The 23,054-nt window shown below is 34.7% G+C and overlaps 1 protein-coding gene across 1 annotated transcript in view; it reads right to left on the bottom strand.

Moving 5' to 3' along the window:
* Positions 1-23,054, bottom strand: part of CACNA1H (calcium voltage-gated channel subunit alpha1 H) — a 498,677-nt gene that overhangs the window by 373,492 nt on the left and 102,131 nt on the right. Inside the window, exon 4 of the mRNA XM_053694739.1 lies at positions 16,826-16,985. Within this exon, the coding sequence (XP_053550714.1) occupies positions 16,826-16,985 (160 nt within the window). The remainder of the gene's footprint in view (positions 1-16,825; positions 16,986-23,054) is intronic.

Here is a 23,054-nt window from a genome sequence, read left to right as displayed (position 1 = left end):
AATGTTTTTCCGTCACAGACTTATCTAAACAATTTCAAATGTGGCTTTTTAGCAATACTTTTCACTCGATATTTTATACAGATATGTGTTCTTAATTAGTTAGTTAGTTTATATTGTTTTTTATTCTTTTAAAAAATTGCATCTTATTGGCCTCTCAGCCATTTAGAAGAATGTCTAACAAAATCGTCTCTTTGCAACAATGTTACCAATATGCCTATTGGTTCTGTTTTATCCAATCAGGTGATATGTACACCTTTTTAAATGTACCTGTTAACAATGTATGTAATTGATCTGATGAAACGGCCAGGAGCTAACGGCCGAGAAACGCGTTATCAGCTCCAAAAATAAAAAACTTTTTCTCAGTTACTCAGCCTGGACTGAGTTTTGTTTTTATGTGCAAAGAGACGTGAATTTTAGCCTTTTAACAGTTTACACTGTTTGTTGCTCAAGAAGTCTCGATCCCAATTGGAACAAGGAAACACCTTGCTAAGTACGGCATCTAACAGAGGGAAATTGGAAATTGTCTTTTGACCGTGAGACACCTATAGACCAACACCATATTGCTTTGGTCAGCGTGCTGACTGCTGAGAATATCAGCCTGCTCGTATGCACTTTTTTAACGAAAAGTGCCACTCCACTTGTGAGTACCTGCTTTTTGGTTAATACAAAATTTTCTACCTGTTTAGAGATATCTGCACTATGAGGCGCTCTCTTTTTCTTCTCACCACTGTTTTTAGTTATAGCTATTTTAGGGGGATATCTGTGTGTGCAGGTGACTATTACTGTGCATAATTATTAGGCAACTTAACAAAAAACAAATATATACCCATTTCAATTATTTATTTTTACCAGTGAAACCAATATAACATCTCAACATTCACAAATATACATTTCTGACATTCAAAAACAAAACAAAAACAAATCAGTGACTATTATAGCCACCTTTCTTTGCAAGGACACTCAAAAGCCTGCCATCCATGGATTCTGTCAGTGTTTTGATCTGTTCACCATCAACATTGCGTGCAGCAGCAACCACAGCCTCCCAGACACTGTTCAGAGAGGTGTACTGTTTTCCCTCCTTGTAAATCTCACATTTGATGATGGACCACAGGTTCTCAATGGGGTTCAGATCAGGTGAACAAGGAGGCCATGTCATTAAATTTTCTTCTTTTATACCCTTTCTTGCCAGCCACGCTGTGGAGTACTTGGACGCGTGTGATGGAGCATTGTCCTGCATGAAAATCATGTTTTTCTTGAAGGATGCAGACTTCTTCCTGTACCACTGCTTGAAGAAGGTGTCTTCCAGAAACTGGCAGTAGGACTGGGAGTTGAGCTTGACTCCATCCTCAACCCGAAAAGGCCCCACAAGCTCATCTTTGATGATACCAGCCCAAACCAGTACTCCACCTCCACCTTGCTGGCGTCTGAGTCGGACTGGAGCTCTCTGCCCTTTACCAATCCAGCCACGGGCCCATCCATCTGGCCCATCAAGACTCACTCTCATTTCATCAATCCATAAAACCTTAGAAAAATCAGTCTTCAGATATTTCTTGGCCCAGTCTTCACGTTTCAGCTTGTGTGTCTTGTTCAGTGGTGGTCTTCTTTCAGCCTTTCTTACCTTGGCCATGTCTCTGAGTATTGCACACCTTGTGCTTTTGGGCACTCCAGTGATGTTGCAGCTCTGAAATATGGCCAAACTGGTGGCAAGTGGCATCTTGGCAGCTGCACGCTTGACTTTTCTCAGTTCATGGGCAGTTATTTTGCGCCTTGGTTTTTCCACACGCTTCTTGCGACCCTGTTGACTATTTTGAATGAAACGCTTGATTGTTCGATGATCACGCTTCAGAAGCTTTGCAATTTTAAGAGTGCTGCATCCCTCTGCAAGATATGTCACCATTTTTTTACTTTTCTGAGCCTGTCAAGTCCTTCTTTTGACCCATTTTGCCAAAGGAAAGGAAGTTGCCTAATAATTATGCACAGCTGATATAGGGTGTTGATGTCATTAGACCACACCCCTTCTCATTACAGAGATGCACATCACCTAATATGCTTAATTGGTAGTATGCTTTCGAGCCTATACAGCTTGGAGTAAGACAACATGCATAAAGAGGATGATGTGGTCAAAATACTCATTTGCCTAATAATTCTGCACTCCCTGTATATATACACAAACACATGATTATATATAGGTATAGACATTTCAATGTTCTTCACATAGCAGAATATGTTCATTTATTCATAAATACATATTTCTAAATAGTATCTGAAAAATAGAAAATAGCGGGACCCAGACTTAAGGGTATTATAAAACACAATAGCAAAAGCTTTTAATAATTGCATTTACAAGGTGCGAATAAAAACAAACCTTAAACGTGTTAAAAAAATCCTGAAAAAATGTATAGCCCTTAATCCTTTTCCCTTTCACCAGCTTGTGTCAACCTCTCAGTTCATTTCACCGGTCTTTCCTTCCCTTCTGTTTGCGCAATTTCGGTACTAAACTATTTCTTGAGATCCGGGTGATGTCTGTAGCTGGGTACGGAGGCTCGTCAGGCCCAAAAAACATCATTTTTTTGACTCGTAAAATTGGGGGACTAATGGACATTATTTGACTCTGTGTTTTTATATACCGGTTACTAGAAATAGATTGGAATCTAAAATATATTTACAATAAATACATAGTTAAAACAGTTATTAAAATTAATATTGCATAAATATGCTTTTACATGTTTTCATCTACTTAACTTCAAAGGGCTCCAATGCATATATATTTCTATATGTATTTATGTGTTTACATGTGTATATATGTCTGTAAATACATATAAACTTGTATAAATACATACATACATATGTAAACTAAGGGCCCAATTTATCAAGGGCCGAATGGCCTCTGTTTCCGCGCGAAAACATATTTCTATATGTATTTATGTGTTTACATGTGTATATATGTCTGTAAATACATATAAACTTGTATAAATACATACATACATATGTAAACTAAGGGCCCGATTTATTAAGGGCCGAATGGCCTCTGTTTCCGCGCGAGCCTTAAGGCTCACCAGAAACGGCAGTTATGAAGCAGTGGTCTTAAGACCGCTGCTCTATAACTGGTCCGCTGCCTCTGAGGCTGAGGTCTGCAATCCGCCCGATCCTATATGATCGGGTTGATTGACACCCCCTGCTAGCGGCCATTTGGCCGCAAAACTACAGGGGGTGGCATTGCACAAGCAGTTCACCAGAACTGCTTGTGCAATGTTAAATGCCGACAGCGTACGCCGATTTATCATTGTTGGACAGACAATGATAAATCGGCCCCATAGACATTTATATACAGTAATCGTAATTGCGCTCAACCAATTACGTTAATTTTCAACTCGTAATACCAGCAGTAAGCCCAATGAGCGCAAACCCTCGCGATAAACCCCTTATTACTTAAATGTTTGCTCTCCACTCATAATCTAGCCTTTAATTACTGTGTAAAATGTTTAATTAATTAAAGGGACGTTTAGTGCAACAATTTTCTACCATATGAAAGGGCAACTGTGTGAAATAAATGCTAAGTAAAAATTGCTTGTATTTAAGGTGAAACTTAAAAAATAAAAGTGCCCGATTATGTGCATCTAGGTCCTGTTTCTCAGTCACTCATTGGCTAATAGGAACAGCTCCAACATAAAAAGTTAGTTTATTCAACACATGAATATCAATTATAAAAGCACCACAATACATTATGAAATATTTTCTTTTAGATGGAACAGAAAAAAAAATTGACTATCATTCCCATAAAAGCAAGATAATACAGCATTGCAATATACATTCATTATTTTTGCCTGTTTATGCTGTAAAATACTTTTCAAAATTGTGTTTGTTCTATTCCCTTCCAGTAAGACTGACCATCTACATTATACTATACAGGGACAGTCTAGTCAAAATTAAAATTACATGATTCAGATAGGGCATGTGATTCTAAACAACTTTCCAATTTACTTTGCTTATCAAATGTGCTTTGTTCTCTTGGTATTGTTTGTTGAAAGCTAAACCTAGGTAGGTTCATATGCTAATTTCTAAGCCCTTGAAGGTTGCCCCTTATCGCAGGGCATTTTGACAGTTTTTTCACAGCTAGACAGCACTAGTTCATATGTGACATATAGATAACATTGTGCTCACTCCCGTGGAGTTATTTATGAGTCAGCACTGATTAGCTAAAATGCAGTCTGTCAAAAGAACTGAAATAAGGGGGCAGGCTGCAGAGGCTTAGATACAAGGTAATCACAGAGGTAAAATGTATACTAATATAACAGTGTTGGTTATGCAAAACTGAGGAATGGGTAATAAAGGGATTATCTAGCTTTTTAAACAATAACATAGTAGACTGTTCCTTTAAGTATGATGAAATTTATCTGAGTTAGTAACATTAGTCACATTGATTGGCTAGCACAGAATAAAAGGCTTATTTACAAATTTTCCTAATTGGCCACTGAAAAGGAGAACAGGTACATTCATTCCAACAGACTTTCCAGGGGTTGTATCCCTGAACTGTCCTGATTTGCAAAACCTTGTAAATTGTGCTAACAATATGACAGTTAAACTATCTTTTACTTGCAATGCAGTGCTTACTATTTGCAATGCAGTGCTTTCTAGCTCAAAAATACTATGAGCTGAATGTCTCTTTAACACTGAAGCAATGCACAGCTTTGTATCCCTTTAATTATCATAAAGTATTATATATATGTGCATTGTGTTATTGTATTACATATATATGTGTATTGTATTATTGTATTACATATATGTGTGTATTGTATTATTGTATTACATATATGTGTGTATTGTATTATTGTATTACATATATGTGCATTGTGTTATTGTATTACATATATGTGTGTATTGTATTATTGTGTTACATATATATGTGTATTGTATTATTGTATTACATATATATGTGTATTGTATTATTGTATTACGTATATGTGTATTGTATTATTGTATTACATATATGTGTATTGTATTACATATATGTGTATTGTATTATTGTATTACATATATGTGTGTATTGTATTATTGTATTACATATATGTGTGTATTGTATTATTGTATTACATATATGTGTATTGTATTACATATATGTGTATTGTATTATTGTATTACGTATATGTGTATTGTATTATTGTATTATATATATATGTGCATTGTGTTATTGTATTACATATATGTGTATTGTATTATTGTATTACATATATGTGTATTGTATTATTGTATTACATATATGTGTATTGTATTACATATATGTGTGTATTGTATTATTGTATTACATATGTGTATTGTATTATTGTATTACATATATGTGTGTATTGTATTATTGTATTACGTATATGTGTATTGTATTATATATATATGTGCATTGTGTTATTGTATTACATATATGTGTATTGTATTATTGTATTACATATATGTGTGTATTGTATTATTGTATTACGTATATGTGTATTGTATTATTGTATTATATATATATATGTGCATTGTGTTATTGTATTACATATATGTGTATTGTATTATTGTATTACATATATGTGTGTATTGTATTATTGTATTACATATATGTGTATTGTATTACATATATGTGTGTATTGTATTATTGTATTACGTATATGTGTATTGTATTACATATATATGTGTATTGTATTATTTTATTATGTATATGTGTATTGTATTATTGTATTATATATATATGTGCATTGTGTTATTGTATTACATATATGTGTATTGTATTATTGTATTACATATATGTGTATTGTATTACATATATGTGTGTATTGTATTATTGTATTACGTATATGTGTATTGTATTACATATATATGTGTATTGTATTATTTTATTATGTATATGTGTATTGTATTACATATATGTGTATTGTATTATTGTATTACATATATGTGTGTATTGTATTATTGTATTACGTATATGTGTATTGTATTATATATATGTGCATTGTGTTATTGTATTACATATATGTGTATTGTATTATTGTATTACATATATGTGTGTATTGTATTATTGTATTACGTATATGTGTATTGTATTATTGTATTATATATATATATGTGCATTGTGTTATTGTATTACATATATGTGTATTGTATTATTGTATTACATATATGTGTGTATTGTATTATTGTATTACATATATGTGTATTGTATTACATATATGTGTGTATTGTATTATTGTATTACGTATATGTGTATTGTATTACATATATATGTGTATTGTATTATTTTATTATGTATATGTGTATTGTATTATTGTATTATATATATATGTGCATTGTGTTATTGTATTACATATATGTGTATTGTATTATTGTATTACATATATGTGTATTGTATTACATATATGTGTGTATTGTATTATTGTATTACGTATATGTGTATTGTATTACATATATATGTTTATTGTATTATTGTATTACGTATATGTGTATTGTATTACATATATGTGTATTGTATTACATATATGTGTGTATTGTATTATTGTATTACGTATATGTGTATTGTATTACATATATATGTGTATTGTATTATTGTATTACGTATATGTGTATTGTATTATTGTATTATATATATATGTGCATTGTGTTATTGTATTACATATATGTGTGTATTGTATTATTGTATTACGTATATGTGTATTGTATTACATATATATGTGTATTGTATTATTGTATTACGTATATGTGTATTGTATTACATATATGTGTGTATTGTATTATTTTATTATGTATATGTGTATTGTATTACATATATGTGTGTATTGTATTATTTTATTACATATATGTGTATTGTATTATTGTATTACATATATGTGTATTGTATTATTGTATTACATATATGTGTATTGTATTATTTTATTTCGTATATGTGTATTGTATTATTGTGTTACATATATGTGTATTGTATTACGTATATGTGTATTGTATTATATATATATGTATTGTATTATTGTATTACTAGTCCTAAAGCCTGTGTACACGGGCCAATTTTTTAGGTACCGCAATTCCAACCCTTGCTCCCTCTCTCTCCCCCCTCTCTTTTGCGCTCTCTCTCCCCCCCTCTCTTTTGAGTTCTCTCCCCCTTATTTTGCACTCTCTCCCCTCTTTTGCTCTCTCTCCCCTTTTTTGCTCTCTCTCTCCCCTCTTGTGCTCTCTCTCCCCCCTCTTTTGCTCTCTTTCTCCCACCTCTTTTGCTCTCTCTCCCCTCTTTTGCTCGCTCTCTCTCTTCCCCCCCTCTTCTGCTCTCTCCCCCCTCTTGCTCTCTCTAGCCCTCTTTTGCTCTCTCTCTCCCCTATTTTGCTCTCTCCCCCCTCTTTTGCTCTCTCTCTCCCCCCTCTTTTGCTCTCTCTCCCCCCTCTTTTGTGCTCTCTCTCTCTCCCCCCTCTCTTTTGCTCTCTCTCACCCCTCTTTTGAGCTCTCTCTCTCCCCCCCTCTCTTTTGCTCTCTCTCCCCTTCTCTTTTGCTCTCTCTCCCCCTCTCTTTTGCTCTCTCTTCCCCTCTCTTTTGCTCTCTCTCTCCCCCTCTCTTTTGCTCTCTTCCCCTCTTTTGCACTCTCTCTTCCCCTCTTTTGCGCTCTCTCCCCCTTCTCTTTTGCGCTCTCTCCCCCTCTCTTTTGCACTCTCTCTCCCCCTCTTTTGTGCACTCTCTCTCCCCCCTCTCTTTTAAACTCTCTCTCCCCCCTCTCTTTTGAGCTCTCTCTCCCCCCCTCTCTTTTGAGCTCTCTCTCTCCCCCTCTTTTTTGCACTCTCTCCCCCTCTTTTTTGCTCTCTCCCCCTCTTTTTTGCTCTCTCCCCCTCTCTTTTGCGCTCTCTCTCTCCCTCTTTTGCTCTCTCTCCCTCTTTTGCACTATGTCTCCCCCTTCTCTTTTGCGCTCTCTCCCCCCTCTTTTAAGCTCTCTTTTAAACTCTCCCCCCTCTCTTTTGTGCTCTCTCTCCCCCCTCTCTTTTGCGCTCTCTCTCCCCCCTCTCTTTTGAGCTCTCTCTCTCCCCCTCTTTTGTGTGCTCTCTCTCCCCCTCTCTTGGGCTCTCTCCCCCTCTCTTGCGCTCTCTCCCCCTCTCTTTTGCGCTCTCTCTCCCTCATTTGCGCTCTCTCTCCCACCTCTCTTTTAAGCTCTCTCTCCCCCCTGTCTTTTGAGCTCTCTCTCTCCCCCCCTCTCTTTTGAGCTCTCTCTCCCCCTCTTTCTCTCCCACTCTCTTCGGCTCTCTCTCCCTCTTTTGCTCTTCCCCCCTCTTCTGCTCGCTTTCTTTCTTTCCTTCCTTCCTGTTTTGGTCTCTCCCGCCGGCCACGCCCCTCCCGCACGCTCCCACGAGGCCACGCCCGCCGGCCACACCCCCTCGTCATGCCTGCCACGCCCTTTGGTCACGCCCCCATCACAGAACGCCCGACGCCGGTCACGCCCCCACCAGGCAGCTTCCGCAGTGCGCACTACTCTGCATCTGAAGGCCAGGTGTGTTTGTCCGCGCGCATTCTCTACTTCGCATGACGGCTTCAGACAAACACACTTGGTCTTGGCCTTTTATAATATAGGATATATATGTGTATTGTATTATGTATATGTGTATTGTATTATTGTATTACATATATGTGTATTGTATTATTGTATTACGTATATGTGTATTGTATTGTTGTATTACATATATGTGTATTGTATTACATATATATGTGTATTGTATTATTGTATTACATATGTGTATTGTATTATTGTATTACGTATATGTGTATTGTATTATATATATATATATATATATATATATATATATGTGTGTGTGTGTATTGTATTATTGTATTACATATATGTGTATTGTATTATATATATATATATATATATATATATATGTGTGTGTGTATTGTATTACATATATGTGTATTGTATTATTGTATTACATATGTGTATTGTATTATTGTATTACGTATATGTGTATTGTATTATATATATATATATGTGTGTGTATTGTATTATTGTATTACATATATGTGTATTGTATTATATATATATATAGATATATATATATATATATGTGTGTGTATTGTATTACATATATGTGTATTGTATTATTGTATTACGTATATGTGCATTGTATTATATATTTATGTGTATTGTATTATTGTATTACATATATGTGTATTGTATTATTGTATTACGTATATGTGTATTGTATTACATATATATGTGTATTGTATTCTTTTATTACGTATATGTGTATTGTATTATTGTATTACATATATATGTGTATTGTATTATTGTATTACGTATATGTGTATTGTATTATTGTATTACATATATGTGTATTGTATTACTGTATTACGTATATGTGTATTGTATTATATATATATGTGTATTGTATTATTGTATTACATATATGTGTATTGTATTATTGTATTACGTATATGTGTATTGTATTACATATATATGTGTATTGTATTACATATATATGTGTATTGTATTATTTTATTACGTATATGTGTATTGTATTATTGTATTACATATATATGTGTATTGTATTATTTTATTACGTATATGTGTATTGTATTATTGTATTACATATATGTGTATTGTATTACATATATATGTGTATTGTATTACATATATATGTGTATTGTATTACGTATATGTGTATTGTATTACATATATATGTGTAGTGTATTGTATTATTTTACTACGTATATGTGTATTGTATTATTGTGTTACATATATACGTGTATTGTATTACATATATATGTGTATTGTATTATTTTATTACGTATATGTATATTGTATTATTGTATTACATATATATGTGTATTGTATTACATATATATGTGTATTGTATTACATATATATGGGTATTGTATTATTGTATTACGTATATGTGTATTGTATTACATATATATGTGTATTGTATTATTTTATTACGTATATGTGTATTGTATTATTGTATTACATATATATGTGTATTGTATTACATATATATGTGTATTGTATTATTTTATTACGTATATGTGTATTGTATTACATATATATGTGTATTGTATTATTGTATTACATATATATGTGTATTGTATTACATATATATGTGTATTGTATTATTTTATTACGTATATGTGTATTGTATTATTGTATTACGTATAAGTGTATTGTATTACATATATATGTGTATTGTATTATTGTATTATATATATACGTGTATTGTATTATTTTATTACATATATATGTGTATTGTATTATTGTATTATATATATATGTGTATTGTATTATTGTATTACATATATATATGTGTATTGTATTATTGTATTACGTATAAGTGTATTGTATTATTGTATTACATATATATGTGTATTGTATTATTGTATTACGTATAAGTGTATTGTATTATTGTATTACATATATATGTGTATTGTATTATTGTATTACATATATATGTGTATTATATTATTGTATTATATATATATGTGTATTGTATTATTGTATTACATATATATATATGTATTGTATTATTGTATTACGTATAAGTGTATTGTATTACATATATATGTGTATTGTATTACATATATATGTGTATTGTATTACATATATTTCCTGTGCTATTTAAGTTTAGGGTGCATATTTAACAATGTGCGAGCGGACATGATACTAAGTAGCGGATCATGTCTGCTGCACATCGATAAATGCCGACAGCATACGGTCTCAGCATTTATCATTGCACCAGCAGTTCTTGTAAACTGCTGGTGCAATGCTGCCCCCTGCAGATTTGCGGCTAATTGGCCGCTAGCAGGGGGTGTCAATCAACCCGATTGAATTTGATCGGGTTGATTTCTGTCCGCCGCCTCAGAGCAGCCAGACAAGTTATGGAGCAGCGGTCTTAAGCATAAATATGCCCCATAGAATACCATGTGATTACAATTTATTGCCAAATAAAATGCACTGGAGAGCTGCCCCAGGGTTATAAAGGGAGATAATATTGTAAAACAGAGTTACCGGACGTCAGCAAACAATGGCAGTGTAAAATATAGCAGTTTCAGGCTTGTGAAGTCTGCACCAATTTTTGCAGGATATGGAAAGTCCACAATTTCTTTGATGTAAATTAGAGGAAAAGGTAACAAAACAAACAATAAAAATATATTGCAAAGCTTCTTTTTTTTCTATTATACAAAACTAAAGGGACAGTAAATTAAATGCTCAGTATTCAGCTAGAGCATGCAATTTTAAACAACTTTTCTGTTATCCTTTGTTGAAGGGTAAACCTAGGTAGGCTGATATGAGCTTGGGGGTGTGCATGTGCTTTAGCAGCCTACGGCAGCAATGTTTGCAATTTTGTATAACAATTCTATAAACAATGTTGCAAACACTGATGGCTAAAGACATGTGCACTCTCCTGAGCTCACCTAGGATTTCACTTTAACAAAAGATACCAAGAGAGCTAAGCAAAATTGATAATAGTAAAAGGAAATTTGAAAGTTCTCAAAAATGTCATGGTCTATTTAATCAATTTAAATTTAATTTTGACTTTATTGTCCCTTTAAACATAATTACAAAGGGTTTAACATCCCTTTAAAGGGACATGAAACCCAACATGTTTCTTTCATGATTTAGGTAGAACATACAATTTTAAACAACTTGCCAGTTTACTTCTATTATCAAATTTGCTTCATTCTTTTAGTATAATTTGTTGAAGGAGCAGCAATGCACTACTGGTTGCTAACTAAACACATGGACGAGCCAATAAAAATCAGTATATATATATATATATATATATATATATATATATATATATATATGCAGCCACCAATCAGCAGCTAGAACCTAGGTTATTTGCTGTTCCTAAGTTTACCTAGATAAACCTTTCAGCAAAGAATAACAAGAGAAGGAAGCAAATTAAATAATAGAAATAAATATGAAAGTTGTTTAAAGGGACAGTAAAGTCATAATTAGACATTCATTATTTAGATAGAGCATACAATTTTAATGTTGGACAGCTCTACCATCTCAAAAAGAGGTTTAAATGTCCCCATGAACAGACATCACTAAGATAGAAGAGCTTCCAGTAATTTACATTAACTGCCTGGCCTACTGACCTTCGCTCATTCCATTGACTTAAGCTATCAATAGCGTCCCATTAAGAAAAATGACAGTGACTAGTTGCAGCAGATATCCAAGTGCACAGATAACAGACAGGCTATTTCCTAATCAGTTATCCAGGAGTCAGTCAAGGATGGATTATCTCCTCAATTACTCTGGTCTAAGTGGATTCATAGCCAAGATTATGATTTAGCAGACAGTATATTTTCTATCTTGCAACAGTTGAAGGTGAATTTGCATTGTGAACTATTTATGTTTCTTAAGTGCAAGGTCTGAGATTCTTCCCATGAATAATATCTGGCTTCAAACTGACCTTGTTGCTAGTTAACCTTCTGTGACCTCTTTGCTGTCAGACACAGCTCGTAAACACAAACTAAATTATTTATTTATCTCTTGTCACAGAGTTGCGCATCCAGTTGTTTAATGTGGTGAGTACAAAATACTTATAGGTTACTATTTTAATATGTAATATGTAACATGATGGTTAAATAAAACTGCTTTTTGTTTCCATTATTGTTAGGCTGACCATATTGCCGCTTTAAGAAGGAACACATATGAAAAATACATATGTGAGGGTTCTTATACAAAACCATTTCTTTAAACAGCCCTGAAAACAGCCCTGACATATGTATTTTTCATGTGTCCCTTTTTAAAGCGGCAATATGGTCAGCCTAATTATTGTTGAGGTCCCTGTCTATAACTTCCCCACCCCAAGTATTGAAGATGCCTGACCCCTAATTCCCTAAATAAAATCACACAAACACATTTATTGGTAATAAGTCTGGCTGCAGCATGTTTATTACAATATAAAATATCTTACTTGATTATAACTGAAACCATAAAACTCTGAGCAAAGTAAAATTCTTAAAGGGACAGGCTATTTGTTTTTTTATTATTATTTTTTTTAAAAAGCAATAGATAAAGCCTTTACTATTATCTCCCCAGCTTTGCATAACCAACATTGTTATATTAATATAAATTACAACCTCTGTTTGCCTGTTTCTAAGCCCTGCGAGGCCGCCCTCTGTCTCAGTGCTTTTTATTTTCTTTGCAAATCTTGCACAACAGTCAGACAATGCTAATTCATGTGTGCCATACAGATAACTGTGCTCACTCCCGTGGAGAATGATAATGGTTATACAAGAACCAGCACTGATTGGCTAAAATGCAAGTCTGTAAAAAGCACTGAGATAAGGGGGGACTCTGAAGAGGCTTAGATACAAGGTAATCACAGAGGTAAAAAGTATGTTAAAGGGACAGTCTAGACCAAAATAAACTTTCATGATTCAGATAGAGCATGTCATTTTAAACAATTTTCTAATTTACTTTTATCACCAATTTTGCTTTGTTCTCTTGGTATTCTTAGTTGAAAGCTTAACCTAGGAGGTTCATATGGTAATTTCTTAGACCTTGAAGCCCACCTCTTTTCAGAATGCATTTTAACAGTTTTTCACCACTAGAGGGTGTTAGTTCACGTATTTCATATAGATAACATTGTGCTCGTGCACGTGAAGTTATCTGGGAGCAGGCAAAGTAAAATTCTTAAAGGGACAGGCTATTTCTTTTTTTATTATTAATTTTTTTAAAAAGCAATAGATAAAGCCTTTACTATTATCTCCCCAGCTTTGCATAACCAACATTGTTATATTAATATAAATTACAACCTCTGTTTGCCTGTTTCTAAGCCCTGCGAGGCCGCCCTCTGTCTCAGTGCTTTTTATTTTCTTTGCAAATCTTGCACAACAGTCAGACAATGCTAATTCATGTGTGCCATACAGATAACTGTGCTCACTCCCGTGGAGAATGATAATGGTTATACAAGAACCAGCACTGATTGGCTAAAATGCAAGTCTGTAAAAAGCACTGAGATAAGGGGGGACTCTGAAGAGGCTTAGATACAAGGTAATCACAGAGGTAAAAAGTATGTTAAAGGGACAGTCTAGACCAAAATAAACTTTCATGATTCAGATAGAGCATGTAATTTTAAACAAGTTTCTAATTTACTTTTATCACCAATTTTGCTTTGTTCTCTTGGTATTCTTAGTTGAAAGCTTAACCTAGGAGGTTCATATGGTAATTTCTTAGACCTTGAAGCCCACCTCTTTTCAGAATGCATTTTAACAGTTTTTCACCACTAGAGGGTGTTAGTTCACGTATTTCATATAGATAACATTGTGCTCGTGCACGTGAAGTTATCTGGGAGCAGGCACTGATTGGCTAGACTGCAAGTCTGTCAAAAGAACTGAAAAAAGGGGCAATTTGCAGAGGCTTAGATACAAGATAATCACAGAGGTTAAAAATATATTATTACAACTGTGTTGGTTATGCAAAACTGGGGAATGGGTAATAAAGGGATTATCTATCTTTTAAAACAATAAAAATTCTGGTGTAGACTGTCCCTTTAATGTAACAGTGTTGACTATGCAAAACTGGGGAATGGGTAATATAGGGATTATTTATCTTTTTAAACAATAACAATTTTCAAGTAGACTGTCCCTTTAACAACCCAGTGCTGCTAGTCCAACTTCCTAAAAAATCCTATATATTCCCATATCCTCAGCCCATCCTACAAGGGTCTACATATAATAGAGTGATGGGAGTTGTCCTTAGCAACCAATGAACAATTAATCTTCAAGCATACAAAAATGATCTTCTGTCTTCACCAATGACATACCCAACGTCACTGTCTACACTCCATACCCATGACACGGCCGTGGTCCCACAACACGAGTATACCCCTCACCTCCCAGTCCTGTAAAAGTCTCTAGTAAATGTTGTTCGGTATTTATACATGATCAATGAGTTTAATATCTATTTAAGGTTATAAGAAAGCAATATTTACTGACAAAATCAATTTGGCTAAAGGGTTAAAATAGCAGAGGAAGACAATAATAATTTTTTATATATGCATAAATTCCCAGTTCTACTGGGAGGAAATGGCAAAAAAATAAATATTACTCTTTGTGAAGGTTCAACCTCTCTAGAAACTTTACATAATCATCTACTCAAACTTCAAAACTGTGCCCACTTCTTGTCTTGTTTTAGGTGAACGGTCATATTCAAATCAATCTGAATATTCAAATTAAATTGACGTTTTTTTGTGTGGTTTTAATTTGTAGCTATTTCCAAGTGTTCCAGTAATACTGCCACAAAAAAAATCTGCAAATACCATACATGGAAACAATATAACATTGCTATTCCTATAAATAAGGAAACAAATTTCTGGGCAGTTTTTCAAATGTTTCTTTGACTTTTCAAATTCATTGCATTTGGCCTATTGAAAACAAAATGTTGTCTTTTTTGCATTTCGGTTTCTTGTCTGTTAGCACTGTTTTTATTTTAATATTAAAATTATTGTGCATGTTCATGCCATATGTTAAAGAGACGTTAACACTAAATAAATGATAGAATTATGCATCCACAGCGAAATTAGCCTGAGAATAATAAAAATGTTTTTTTTTTTAAAACTATATTAGTTGTTTAAATACTGAAAAAAGAGTAAAACAAGTTAAGTTTTACTGTTCATAAAGCAATGGGGACCGCCATGTTGTAACCTAAGTTTTGTCCTTTCCTGAGGCCAACAAGGTACAGTTATAAATGAGTACAAATCAAGTAAAGAAAAGAAGCATCCCCTTAGCCCACCAAAAAATATCAATCAGACAAACTACCACAATGATGATCACATAGTAGTAGGGAAATACCAAAAAATTAAAACTTAAAGGGACATGAAACCCAAATTTTTTATTTCATGATTTAGAAAGAGCATACAATTATAAACAACTTTCTAATTTACTTCTATTATCTATTTTTCTTCATTCTCTTGATATTCTTTGCTGAAAAGCATATCTAGATATGTTTAGTAGCTGCTGATTGGTAGCTGCACATAGATGCTTCCTGTGATTGGTTCACCGTGTGCATTGCTATTTCTTCATTAAAGCATATCTAAAGAATGAAGCAAATTAGGTAATAGAAGTAAATTGGAATGTTGTTTAAAATTGTATTCTCTACCTTAATCATGAAAGAAAATGTTTGGGTATAGTGTCCCTTTAACTTTTATCATCCCAAAAAAAGCTAAAATACAATGAACATTTAAAGCAAAAATAGGTTATACCATTATCCTGTTACACATACATCTTATAGAAAACATAAGTAAACAGCAGTAAAGCTAATATGAGACAAGCACAATGTGGGTAATTATCCCCATCGTTACGTGTAACAAGTTAAAAAAGATCCTTATATATTACTATTATATGATATTTATATGTAATGGCCACTCCCTGAGATCTCGTGTTACCCCGTAGAAATTATTTAAAAAAGCTGTGTATTCCTGTGCTAGTCTCTGAAAACCTATATAGTCACATATCATTATATTATTCCATTGTTTATGTACAAATCACTTCCCATCTGCCTGAAAAAGGAGACCAGAAATGTCTGACGCGCGTTTCGCTTAAGCTTTGTCAAAGCCAGAGTTTGCAACTAATGACTGTGTGGGATATAGCAGTAATTATTCTAGAGTCTGCAGTTTTACTTTTAACAAGAATAGGAATGCTCATGAGGTTCATAATTAAATTATAAGAGAAGTGTGACAAAAGAAATAATGTAATTATACTGCAACATATTTTTACTACATGTAACTATAATATCAAAGCGTGATACAGAATATTTTTATATATAAAGAGTTATTTTCAACAATATCGCATAAGAAAAGTGAATGTATAATACTTTACTTACATTGAAAAATTGGGGTCCAGGAAACACCTGTTTCTGAGTAGGCCGGCCCAAAGCTGAACCCCGACTATCCCAAAGATGAAAAACACAAAGAAACATAACAGAAGAACGTTGCCTAACATAGGCAGAGTATCTAACAGCAGGGTGACAAGTATTCTCATACCTGTGGAAAGAAAATGTACTGGTTAATTCTAATACAGCTGCACAATAGTCCATACCAAAAATATAGTATAATAAACTTCAAACTTCATGACATAGCCAAACATGTTTTATATTATTGATATGATGTTTGATAATATGAAAGGGACTGTCATGTTCTGTCTCAGGATATCATGTGAGAGCCTCATTGTCTGGAACAGTTGCTTTAAAGGAAGATTAGTAGAAGCCATACTGATTGAAAATGAAAACAAATTTATTTAAACAACAGAATACTTTGTTTAAGCAAATACTTGCAGGATATTTAAATATGCTACTCAGGTATGTTAAGACCACATACAGCAGGAGTGAAAATAAACAAACAAAGTAAGCAGAGATGCAGATTCAAAAAGGAAAGTCTTTCTCCTACTAATTGCTGAGTGCAGGATTTGCACAAGGCAGGATACAAACTTGCAAACTGGTAACAGGTTTAAAGGTAAAGTCTCTCTCCTTGTAATTGCTGAGTGCAGGAATTGCACAATGCAGGAAACAACTTGCAAACTGGTAACAGGTTTAAAGGTAAAGTCTCTCTCCTTGTAATTGCTGAGTGCAGGAATTGCACAATGCAGGAAACAACTTGCAAACTGGTAACAGGTTTAAAGGTAAAGTCTCTCCTTGTAATTGCTGAGTGCAGGAATTGCACAATGCAGGAAACAACTTGCAAACTGGTAACAGGTTTAAAGGTAAAGTCTCTCTCCTTGTAATTGCTGAAGGCAGGAAACAAACTTGCAAACTGGTAACAGGTTTAAAGGTAAAGGCTTTGCCCTGGTAATACCTTGTAAACAGGTGCAAAGGAAATCTTTCTCCTGGCAATGGCCAAGTGCAGGAATTGCATAAAGCAGGAAACAAACTTGTAGATTGGTAACAGGTTTAAAGGTAAAGGCTTTCTCCTGGTAATACCTTGTAAACAGGTGCAAAGGTGAAGTCTTTCTCCTGGCAATAGCTGAGTGCAGGAATTTGCATAAAGCAGGAAACAAACTTGAAGATTGGTAACAGGTTTAAAGGTAAAGGCTTTCTCCTGGTAATACCTTGTAAACAGGTGCAAAGGTGAAGTCTTTCTCCTGGCAATAGCTGAGTGCAGGAATTTGCATAAAGCAGGAAACAAACTTGAAGATTGGTAACAGGTTTAAAGGTAAAGGCTTTCTCCTGGTAATACCTTGTAAACAGGTGCAAAGGAAATCTTTCTCCAAAGAAGTACAGGAAACAGGTTCTGACTTGACAAAACAGATCCAATGTGAAGACAAAAATGCAGACTAAAAGCCATCCTTAAATAGGGAGGTTTTGCACAGGGTTGGTTCTGATTAATTCCAGAATTGAGAACACCTGTGTGTTGCACAGGTGTAATAACAAGTAAGGCAAATAGTTATTTATCAGATCTTTTAAGATCCATGCTATTGCTAGAACTGGCTGTGGCTCAACATGTAAGCAAACAGAAATAGCAACCACAGAGTCACAGGTTCAAATCCCCACACAGCCCTTCTTAGCAGAATGCCTCCCAGACCTTTTCTTTTTCTTTTTCGTCTGGAGGCTTGGTTCATGACAGATGCCCCCTCCAAAGAGCGCACTCTGGGCGCTCAAAGCCTGTTCAAACATCTGAAGGTGGGATTTACGAACAAGTGTTCCATTTGAAGCCCTAATACAATCAGATGGAATGGATTCTTTGCTTGGAACAGCTGCCTGAGATTGGGGACCCTTAGAAGATATCCCTGTAGGCATAACAAGAGCTGAAAAACCAAGACAGTTTTGATTTAGAGGTTCCTGATTATACCCAGCAGCTTGCAATGGACTGGCTGATGGGCAGGGTACCTCCGGGTAGGAAAAGACCTCTCCTTCAGAGTCAAGGAATTTGTTATCTGGGTCATATCTGCCTGATGGGTAGAGTACCTCCGGGTAAGGTATGACCTCTCCTTCAGAGTCCAGGAATTCATTTTCTGTGTCATTTATATCCAATTCAACCATCTCATTCAATTCTTTCTCAGTCAATGAGTAGCTGGGTGAAGGTGGTGCAGGGAGGTGTGGAACTTTAGATTTGTCAGGGTCTGATTCAGCTGGAAGATTTGTCACTTTTATGTCTGATGAGTGACTTTTGTTAGATGGATCTCCAACCAAGGCAGAAACAAGGTAATGTGCAGGATTTCCAGGAGGTGTTTTTGCAGAGTTCCCCAATGTGGTAGATGCAGAAACAGAGGCAGTGGCATGGGTAGTGGATGTTGTTGAAGTTGTACTGCCAACAACCATCTGTTTCAAATCAGGTACCATTTCTTGAAGCGTGTTAGAAACGGTTGCTTGTAGAATAGATGTATTCTCAGTAGCTGGATCCTCTCCAGGGGTATCTATAAGTTTGCTAGTGGAAGAATAATTTGTTCCCTTAACATCAGAGTCCATTTTAAACTTGGCTGTATCTCGACTTGATCCTCTAGGGGGTCTTACTGGACACCCTGTGATGCGGTGACCAGTTCCCCCACAATAGAAACAGAGGTTAAGCTGTCTTCGCCGAGTCTTTTCCTCTTCTGTTAAGGGTTCTTTAAAACCTTTCCTTGTTTGGGAGGTAACTTCAGACAAGGTTTTGGTTGGGAGAGATAACATTTCCACCAGCTCCATGAAGTTAATCAGTATGTCCTTAATAAACTTTAACACTGATTCCAATACAGCAATAATCCCAGAGGGCTCTCTTTTATGGTCTTCACATTCTGTCATGTTCTGTCTCAGGATATCATGTGAGAGCCTCATTGTCTGGAACAGTTGCTTTAAAGGAAGATTAGTAGAAGCCATACTGATTGAAAATGAAAACAAATTTATTTAAACAACAGAATACTTTGTTTAAGCAAATACTTGCAGGATATTTAAATATGCTACTCAGGTATGTTAAGACCACATACAGCAGGAGTGAAAATAAACAAACAAAGTAAGCAGAGATGCAGATTCAAAAAGGAAAGTCTTTCTCCTACTAATTGCTGAGTGCAGGATTTGCACAAGGCAGGATACAAACTTGCAAACTGGTAACAGGTTTAAAGGTAAAGTCTCTCTCCTTGTAATTGCTGAGTGCAGGAATTGCACAATGCAGGAAACAACTTGCAAACTGGTAACAGGTTTAAAGGTAAAGTCTCTCTCCTTGTAATTGCTGAGTGCAGGAATTGCACAATGCAGGAAACAACTTGCAAACTGGTAACAGGTTTAAAGGTAAAGTCTCTCCTTGTAATTGCTGAGTGCAGGAATTGCACAATGCAGGAAACAACTTGCAAACTGGTAACAGGTTTAAAGGTAAAGTCTCTCTCCTTGTAATTGCTGAAGGCAGGAAACAAACTTGCAAACTGGTAACAGGTTTAAAGGTAAAGGCTTTGCCCTGGTAATACCTTGTAAACAGGTGCAAAGGAAATCTTTCTCCTGGCAATGGCCAAGTGCAGGAATTGCATAAAGCAGGAAACAAACTTGTAGATTGGTAACAGGTTTAAAGGTAAAGGCTTTCTCCTGGTAATACCTTGTAAACAGGTGCAAAGGTGAAGTCTTTCTCCTGGCAATAGCTGAGTGCAGGAATTTGCATAAAGCAGGAAACAAACTTGAAGATTGGTAACAGGTTTAAAGGTAAAGGCTTTCTCCTGGTAATACCTTGTAAACAGGTGCAAAGGTGAAGTCTTTCTCCTGGCAATAGCTGAGTGCAGGAATTTGCATAAAGCAGGAAACAAACTTGAAGATTGGTAACAGGTTTAAAGGTAAAGGCTTTCTCCTGGTAATACCTTGTAAACAGGTGCAAAGGAAATCTTTCTCCAAAGAAGTACAGGAAACAGGTTCTGACTTGACAAAACAGATCCAATGTGAAGACAAAAATGCAGACTAAAAGCCATCCTTAAATAGGGAGGTTTTGCACAGGGTTGGTTCTGATTAATTCCAGAATTGAGAACACCTGTGTGTTGCACAGGTGTAATAACAAGTAAGGCAAATAGTTATTTATCAGATCTTTTAAGATCCATGCTATTGCTAGAACTGGCTGTGGCTCAACATGTAAGCAAACAGAAATAGCAACCACAGAGTCACAGGTTCAAATCCCCACACAGCCCTTCTTAGCAGAATGCCTCCCAGACCTTTTCTTTTTCTTTTTCGTCTGGAGGCTTGGTTCATGACAGGGACATAAAACACAACATTTTTCTTTCATGGTTCAGATAGAGTATACCATTGTAAACAACTTTCCAATTTACTTCTATTATCTTATTTGCTTTATTCTCATTGTATCCTTTGTTGAAGGAGCAGCAAAGCACTACTGGGATTTAGCTAAAAGCCAATCGCAAGATGCATATATGTACAGCCATCAATTAGCAGCTTCTGGGTCTACCTAGGTATACTTTTAAACAAGGGATACAAAGAGAACAAAATAAATTAGATATAAATAAATTGAAAATGTATTTAAAACTGCATACTCTGTCTGAACTATGAAAGAAAAAAATGGGTTTCATGTCCCTTTAATGTTAATAATTATATTACCTATAATATTATTAATAGAAAATCAAATTCTATATATGAGTATATATGTGAACTTTCATGATTCACATAGAGCATGTCATTTTAAACAACTTTCCAAAATATTTATATTATCTAGTTTGCTTCATTCTCTTGGTATCCTTTGTGTAAAAACATACCTAGATATGCTCAGGAGACAGCTGCTGATTGGTGGCTGCTCACATATGTCTCTTGTTATTGCAGTAACACAGGCAGGCACTCCAAATTTAATGCTTAATCTTCATGGCAGTTGTTGCCATAATAGCAACGTTTCTGTGCTCCCGCCCCTTCCTCAGGCTCAATGAAATATCATTAAACCTTTCCCCTTATTGACATAATTAGTATCCCACACACCATATTTACCCTAACAAAAAGGTAACTAGAAAAAAATAACATAAATCTCCTAATACAGATACCTCAGAAAAACACAATCTCAAAATAGAATTACAATAACAAAAAAAACCCCCATTATTTTACCCTTTCAGATTCAAAACATCAAAGAAACCCTTAAAGAAAACCAGATAAATAATAATCTCTATTGAGTCCATGTGGATACAAAGTACCAACTTTGTATCGAATTATGTTTTCCAAAGTGTTCTCTTATCTGCTGGGTAGTTTCCCCTACATAAAGAAAGCCACAATGGCACTTTAATGCATAAACCACATAAGTAGACTAACGTGTAAAAACCTTTAACAGGAGATTTCTTACCTGAATACAGGTGCACCCTTGAAGACAGTTTTATAGTTAAGGCATGGAAATGTACTTATTATTGGCTCAACTGATTTGTTCAGCTAACTTCTTCAACAAAGAGAATCAAGCAAATTTGATAATAGAGGCAATTTGGAAAGTTGTTTAAAATTGTATGATTGAACCCCCTTTTTTTCCCCCCCTCTTCTCTGTCTCGCTCCCCCCCCCCACCTCTGCCTCATATAAATCGTAGCAAACCCCACCCTAGGCACCCGAGCGCCAAGCAAGGAAATCCAGAATTTCCAACACAGCCACACTAAAATTAATAAAAATCGAAACACAACAGGACCTACATAGGTAACTACCCCAGGGCACAAAATAACATACTAGAGCAGATAGTTGATAAAAAACGGTTTACAAGGGGAAAAATATGTGTTTATTATTGCTGCTAACTAATAGTGTTCTTATTTTTGTTTGTTGTACTATAATGCCCTGCGAGGCGCAACAGGAACCTACAACTGGTAGGAAGCAAATATTGTGTTGGGAATCGAATAAAAATAAAAGTTTAAAAAAAATCGTATGATTGCCTCAATTATGATAAAGAGTTTTCATATCCCCCATGTCCCATGTCTGCTATAAGAGGACTGTAAAATATTTGTTTCCAATGTGTTAAGGAATGTATAACAGAATTAAATTAAAGGAAATATACATTAAATTAAATTAAATTCAAGTAAGTGTACATTAAATTAAATTCAAGGATGTGTAACACAGTAAACAAAATATATTATTGGATGGAACACACACACACATACTGTAAATATCTGCACTCTCACTTCCAAACATGCCAGCTACCACGGT

This window comes from Bombina bombina, chromosome 11, assembly GCF_027579735.1.
Source record: "Bombina bombina isolate aBomBom1 chromosome 11, aBomBom1.pri, whole genome shotgun sequence".
NCBI lineage: Eukaryota > Metazoa > Chordata > Amphibia > Anura > Bombinatoridae > Bombina > Bombina bombina.
This window is presented reverse-complemented; position numbering and strand designations above follow the sequence as displayed.